The sequence below is a fragment of the Nannospalax galili genome, unplaced genomic scaffold, assembly GCF_000622305.1.
Source record: "Nannospalax galili isolate Female #2095 unplaced genomic scaffold, S.galili_v1.0 scaffold76, whole genome shotgun sequence".
Classification (NCBI taxonomy): Eukaryota; Metazoa; Chordata; class Mammalia; order Rodentia; family Spalacidae; genus Nannospalax; species Nannospalax galili.
Window position 1 is genome coordinate 2,305,837 of NW_008339767.1, and position 7,989 is coordinate 2,313,825.

Here is a 7,989-nt window from a genome sequence, read left to right on the forward strand (position 1 = left end):
CTTTCTTTGTTGCATTAAATATATACTTTGTTATAACAAATTTAACTATTGCTTTGTATTTTATCTTTAAACTTATCTTAGGTAAAGATAGAATTTAGTCTATAAAAATATGACCTGAACCCACATGTAGTTTATTTAAATTTCAAAATGGAAAACTTACTAAGAGCAGATAAGATTGATTGCTCTCTCTGTCTTAGCATAATTGTATTTCAGGTGAACATCAATTTACTTTAAGGACACTTCTAAGTAGCGGGATGCATCATAAATAATTCATCAATCACAGGGCATAGAAACATGATTTACTCCAGCAGATTCAATGGAATCCAAATTCTGTTTTTCTATATTTGTATCTGCTTTAAATTTTAATATATTTATAAATACATTCTTAGATTCCATACTTATCAATCTAATGCAGTATATGAAATTTTTTCTTCTTTCTTTAAAAAAATCTTTATTTTGAAAAAAAAACACTAATAGTACATAACTGGATGTAATCCCCAAATTTTCTCATATATGTAATTAATTAAAGCCAACTTAATTTACTTTCACTTTATATAAATATTTAAATGGAAGCAAATGATAACAGGTTTTATACAACTCATATAAATTGTTCAGGATCTGACATATAAAAAGTAGTTCTGTTGGTAAATACCAATTGAACGGCTTCTAAATTCTATGATAGTTTGTGTTTTGCCAGTTGACACACTATGGATTCTATCTTAAATTTTCATGTCATTCTGAAAGACATAGCCTATCTACAAGTTTTCCACCAAAGCAGCAATTTCATGTTAGTAATTTCTCGAGCTGTGAACTGTCCTTTAAAAAAATAAACAAGCACGATGTTAAAGAAAATAGAAAACATTTTACTTACTTGCAAACCTCTCTGAAAAACTGAGTGGCCCATAAAATTAGCCAGCATTCTAATTAAAGCAGCACCCTGTAGGAAAGGTATTGAAAAGAGAAGAATTTCAGCTAACTGTGATGCTGACAGGGTCACATATCAATCAAGAATAATTCACTTCATTCATGCTACTCATTTTGAACATATTTAAGGAGAAAATCATAACACAGTATCTCAAAAATAAAAAACGCATGTTTTATTTTGTGTATATAACAGATTTGCAGATCAAAGTCTACTACTTTAAGATGAAAACCTCTCAGACAGAGTTTCTCAGGAAACAATCTGTAATTAAGGAGTGATTAATGCCTCACTGAACATCATACATGACAAAGTTAATAAGGCACGGTTCTCATACTCACAAGTTTATAGTCTGGTAAGGGAAGGATATACTAAGAAATATCCATATTAAGATATTGTTTGGGAATAACACAAACACTTCTTCTAATGCTAACTCACCAGGAACAATTTATGGGAGAAGTGAAGAACAGGGTGTGAAGCAGTCAGTTTTCTGGGCTCAAATTATGTCTCTTCTACTCTCTTGACATTTTCACTCTGGAAAATCTTAGACCTTCCAGTTCTCATTTTCTTCTCTTACAACATACAGGTAATAATAGTCCTACTTATTGAAGTGTGAGTCATATAAAATATACAACAGTTCAAATGGGGTCCGAAAGCTTGTATGAGTTTGAGACATCAGCATTATTTCATGATGGTTAATAATTTGTTTCTTATCTATTTCTCTTACAAGCTCAATGTAATCATAGATTCCTATATGTAAGTAAACACATGTCATTAGTATAAAGATCTGGAGCAATAAGGAAAATGCTAATTTAGAAGAGTTGATGATCATCATTATAATATTATAGAGTATAACCAGTGACAATGTACATATGTAATCAATTTGAAACCTTCCAAATAATGACGGTTAAGCTAGGATGATCACAAATTTCAGTTTGCACTAAGCTGCTCAGGGGTCACTAAGTGGTAAATGTTTAACATGTTGAAATATAAACAATAGCTTTCCTTTTGGGTATTTAAGGCCATAATTTAAATATTAAAAAATATGTATAAACAGTAGCCTCATTCTTTTTCTTGAGGAGTTTCTTTACGCCTATGTAATCTTTGTGTTCATTGAAAATGCACACACTGCAGTAACTCCTTTTTCCAAGGTGTCTCTTTAATTGTGATTAACGTGTACTAATTGCTCACATTAATGAGGCTCAAGGTGACCTCTCATTGCACACAGGGTAGACTGATCTCAGAGAAAATCTGAAAATTCTCATTCAGACTGTAAAGTCCTGCAGCAGTCCAGAAACCCAACAGTGATATTCCCACTGTTCGCCATGAAATTGTTTCCTGTAGTATTTAAACTTTCATGCAATACAGTATTCTGACTCCATTAATCATGTCCCTATAACTTTCAGTTGCCAAAAACTTGCCCCTCAAATGGGTATTTGACTGTCATCGCAACAAATAATGAGCTAGCAAAAAATAGAGTTTTGGGCCCCTTCCAGAGATCCCACCTCTCACACACTCTACTCTTTTCTCCTTTCGCTTCTTGATCTTTATCTTCTGCACACTTCTGGACGTCCATAAAACATAAGGATTTAGAATTCAATCTAGAGACCAAAGTTAGAATTCCCTTTAGAACACTTCAGCTCTGCTCTTTGAATTTCCTTGACAAGCTCTCCTCCCATGTGTTTTCCAACAAAATTAACCCTTGCTACTTGGGCAGTAAGAGAATCTCAGGCAGTCAACTCCAACTTTCCATCAGAAGAGAATAGCCATCTTCAGATGATTTAAGTGCTTCCCTCCAGGTAATGATGATTTAGTCTCTTGTTGGACTATACAAACTATCAATTTGGCACAGTCTAATGACAAAAGAATCCTTTGTAATCATAAAGAATGGACCAGTTTTTCCTGTCTGGTTAAGCTGGAGCAGAATTCTCATAAGAAATAAAATCTAGACATAGAGTCAATATTCAAAAGTCATATCTCAGTTAACTCTTATTGTTACACTGCACAACTCAGTTCAATATTAGAAAATGTGATGCTTGGATATTTCTATATATGCTGGAGCAGCATACACTTTTCTCTATTTAACTAAATGCTTCCTCCCAATGTTAATTTTTTAAATCCTTAGTTTGGAAAAGTTCATAGACAGATGGGCTCGTGCTTTAGCCAGTGTGTATTAGATACCTACCATGTACAGCTATAACAAAAACATACATTATAACATAGGTATAGCCATCACAAATTCTTTTTTTAAAAAGAAAACTCTAATTCCCCTTTCACTGTATCTTTAAGAGATTTGTTCATTAAGCTCACATTGTTAATAATACAGCAGCCAATACTTACTTGTGATTCAAACCACAGGCAAAAAACTGGACATTTAGGAGCCATGAGTAGCTTTACAGAAATGAATTAAAGTGTTTCTGCAATTTTTTAAACAAGTAATACTAGTGTAATAAAATCCATCATAATTTTAACACAGAGTGTCCAGGAGAAATACAAGGATAATTAACTCATTTGTTTAGGATATCATAAATAATATTTTACAAAAGCAAACGTAAAAATAATTATAATTTAATAATTACTTTTCTTTTCTATCCTTCAATTTTTAGTTTACCTTGAAACAATCTGAGAGTACATAATTTCAGAGACAGAAACCATCTCCAGAGAAAGTGTTCTCTTTCCTCACATTTGGTCCTGTCATTTTCCTGTTCTTGGCTCAGAGGAGGAGTTTCCTTTATGCAATAAATGGTTGACAAAGAAAGAAATTGTCTGCACATGTGGCAGTTACTTTGTATTCTTAAGCACTAGCTTTATCCATCCAGGATATAGAGTTTATTACTTCACTGGATGTTTACATGATCGGTGATCACTTTTGAAGGGAGGGTAATCTTCCCAACTTAATTATGTTTTTAACATATGCTTATTGAGTGCATTCAGTTTCCTACAGAATACCAATAAGGTTGGCATAAGTCAGTCCTCAAGGGCTCAAAACCTGTTAAGAAGCGATTCATGGTAATATGAGAAAAGAGAAAAAAGAAAGATTTTATCCAAGATTTTATCTTGCTATGTTCCAAAAGCAAGAAAGGTTATGCCTGAAGGGTAACATGTGTGAAAAGAATAGCATTTGTGCTCGACCTAGAGAGACTCACCCAAAAGAGATCACATAGCTGGAGTGCCAGGAAACCACATAATAGGAGATTAAATAGGAAGTAAGATTAAGGAGAGTTTTAAAAAACTTGAATATCAAAGCTTGGAACTTGGAAAAGTTGTTAGAATAAAAGAACTGATACTCTAGGAAGGAAAGAAAATATCCAGAAACAAATAAAAATACTGAGAGAAAGAAAATACTTTAACATATGTTAACAGAGATAAAATTGAATTTTATTCTGAGTAAGTAGAAATTAGCATATATGTGTATATATATTTAGAATAAATTAGCTAAAGATAATAAAATCATTTGGAAAATTTCAGGTTTTAGAAATAGGTGTAGACCAGAAGAATCGGAAAGAAATGCAACATGAGGCATGAAGTGGAGAGGAGAGAAGACCTGGAAGCATGAATGGGGCTGAAGTGGGTGAGAATGCCAGAGAAAAGCACTGAGGTTTCCATGACAGAAACAGAAAACCGAATATTTGGCCCTTTCTATGGACTTTCTCTCTAGCACTAATGATAAGCATTCTTTAAATATGTAAAGGAAATCAATGAAGAAATGAATTAAAAGTAAAAGGGGATGGCATACTGTGTCAAAAAGCTGAAGAAAAACGATAAAAACAGTGTCATAGAGAACATGTTTACGCATTAATGCTTCAAATTTCAAGGAAAATAATATCTAAAAAGTGCATAGCCACATTTAAGAAAGAACTGTTTAAATAGACTTGTAGGTGTGAATATAAAACAGGAAAAGTGTGAGCAAGCTAGAAGTATGCACGCATGAGGTGTTGGTGTCTCTCTTACTTTTTCTCTTTTTTGAAAATGGAAGAAAATTTTGTTCAAACCGAAGTATGTTTCACTGTATACAGAAACCAAGACAGACAGATCGAGAGTTGTTAGAACAAGATTCTAGGAGAGCTAAGAAGAGAATTCAAGTTGGTCTTGGAAAGAATGTTCATCATTTTCTCTGAGACAAATGTGAGGAAGTAAAAAGGAGGGGAAGGTAAATAAGAGATCTTGGGGAGTAAAACACAAAAGGAAGGACATTGATCACAATAGACTAGACTGTGCAAGGCACCTGATTTGTCTCAACACCGTAGACCTGCCACCCAAAACACTTCCTGATACATAGTTGGTTCTCAAAAGGAAAAAAAAAAAATAGGCAAAGAAAGGTCTTCCACTTTACAATAAAGCCAAAGTAAGAATTAAAAGTAGCCCAGAGAACAGGAAGAAATCCAAATCAACAAATCAGAGAATATGAGGGAAACATTAGAATAGACACCAAAGAAATCCAGAACATTATAAGGGAATACTTTGAAAACCAATACTTCATTAAATTAGGAAAACTGAAAGAAGTGGATGTATTTCTATGTTAAACAGAACCACCTAAACCAAAAAGAGATCAACAACTTAAACAGACCCAAAACAAGTAAGAAGATCAAAACAGTAATAAAAACCCTCCCAACTAAAAATAGCCCTGGTATGCATAGATTCACAGCAGAATTTTATCAGATCTTCAAAGAAGATATACAACCAATATTGTTTAAATTATTAAAAAAAAATAAAAACAGAGGGAGAACTCCCAAACTCCTCCTATGAATCCAGTATTACCTTAATAACAAAACTGGGAAAAGACACAAGAAAGGAAGAAAACTATAGACCCACATTCCTAATGAACATAGACGCAAAATGTTGCAATAAAATAATTGCAAATCACATACAGATGCATATCTAAAAGATCACCCACCATGATCAATTTGGCTTTATTCCTGGGATGCAGGGATAGTTCAATATGCATAAGCCAATAAATGTAATAAATCATATAAGTAGATTAAAGGCAAAAATCACATGATCATCTCAATAGATGCAGAAAAGGTCTTTGACAAAATATAGCACATCTTCATGAAAAAAGTCCTAAAGGGAACTGGACTAGAGGGGACATACCTCAACATAATTAAGGTTACATACAACAAATCTCAGCGAATATCATTCTAAATGGAGAAAAACAAGAAGCATTACATTAAAATCAAGAACAAGACAAGGCTGTCTACTAACCCCACCCCTTTTAATTATAGTGTATGAAACCTTAGCTACAGCAATAAAATAAGAGAAGGATATTCAAGGGAAACATACTAGAAAAGAAGAGGTCAAGTTATGCCTATGTGTAGATTATATAATATTATACATGAGGTCTCAAAAATTCCACCAGAAAACTTCAAGAAATGATTACCACTTTCAGCAAAAGTGGCAGAATACAAAATTAATTTACAAAAATCATAACCTTTCTATATACCAATAACAAGCAGTCATAAAAAGAGATCACAGAAACACTCCCTTACACAACAGACTCAAAAATATCTAGGAATAAACTTATCCAAAGACATTATAGACTTCTACAATTAAAACATTAAAACTTGAAGAACACAAGGAGAGAGAAAGACCTCTTATGTTCATGGATCCGTAGAATTAATATTGTGAAAATAACTATCCTACCAAAAGCAATTTACACATTCAATGCAATTCTGGTCAAAATCTCTGTGACATTCTTCATAGAAATACAAAAAAATTAAAATTCATATGAACTACAAAAGACCCTGAACAGACAAAGCAATACTGAACACAAAGCTCTGCTGGGGGATTACCACACCAGACCTCGATCGATATTACAGAGCCACAGTCATGAAATGCACTTCATATTGGCACAGAAACAGACATGTAGATCAATGGAATGAAACAGAAGTTGAAACATCAGCACCCACAGTTTTAGACACCTGATATTGGCAAAGGTGCCAGCACTCACATTGGAGGAAAGACAGCATCTTCAACAAATGATGTTGGCAAAACTGGATCTCCAGGTGCAGAAGAACAAACTTACACCCCTACCTCTATCATCCTGCACAAAACTCCAAGTGGATCAAAAAATCTCAATGTGAAACCTGAAAGTCTGAAACTGTTAGAAAACATGGGCAGTATCCTACAAGATATAGTCTCTAAGTCAAACATCAGTCATGTGGGAATAGAAGTCAACAATTGATAAGTGGGACCACATTAAAATAAAAAGTTCTGTACAGCAAAAGAAACAACCAAGGAAGCAAAGAGGAATCCCACAAAGTGAGAGAAAATCTTCACCAATGACACATCTGACAGAGGATTAATTTCTAGAATATATAAGCAACTCAAAACACAAAGAACCAAGAAAACATATGGCCCAAGTAAAACATGGGGTAAGAACCTGAACAGAAAGTTCTGAAAGGGAAAATAAAAATAGCTAAGAAACACCTTAACAAATATTAAATATCCTTAGTAATTAGGGAAATGCAAATCAAAGCCACTCTAAGATTTCAACCACCATGGAAAGCAGTGTGAGAACTCTAGAAAACTAAAAATGAATCTACTATAAGATCTGGACAACACTCCTCGGCATACACCCCAAGTACTCAGAATTCTACCACAGACATACTTGCTCAGCCATGTTTGTTGCTGCTCTTTTCACAATAGGTAGAAAATGGAAACAACCTAAATGTCTCTCAACTGATGAATGGATAATGAAGACATAGTACATTTACACAGTGGAGTTCTATTCAGCAGTAAAGAAAAATGAAATCATGAATTTTAGGTAAATGAATAGAACTACAAACTGTTGAACTAAGCAAAATACCACAGAGTCAGAAAAACAAGCAAAGCATGTTTTCTCTCCTTGGTGGATCCTACCTCCAAATCCTTAGACGTGACTATGTATTCTTATTTAACCACAGCAGTGGGGAAAATAGAAAGTAACCAAGGGGAGAAAGGGAAAGAAGGCACTTGAGAGAGGATGATAATAGGAGATAGGTGTTATCAAGGGGGAAATGTGGAAAATTGGGGGGAGAGCATTTAACTGAAGAGGGAAGAGGGAGGACTATACAGGGGCAGAGAATATATAT

General features: G+C 33.9%; 1 protein-coding gene across 1 annotated transcript in view; it reads right to left on the reverse strand.

Moving 5' to 3' along the window:
• Trhde (thyrotropin releasing hormone degrading enzyme) overlaps positions 1–7,989 on the reverse strand; it is a 468,335-nt gene that overhangs the window by 148,331 nt on the left and 312,015 nt on the right. Inside the window, exon 7 of the mRNA XM_008834550.2 lies at positions 872–937. Within this exon, the coding sequence (XP_008832772.1) occupies positions 872–937 (66 nt within the window). The remainder of the gene's footprint in view (positions 1–871; positions 938–7,989) is intronic.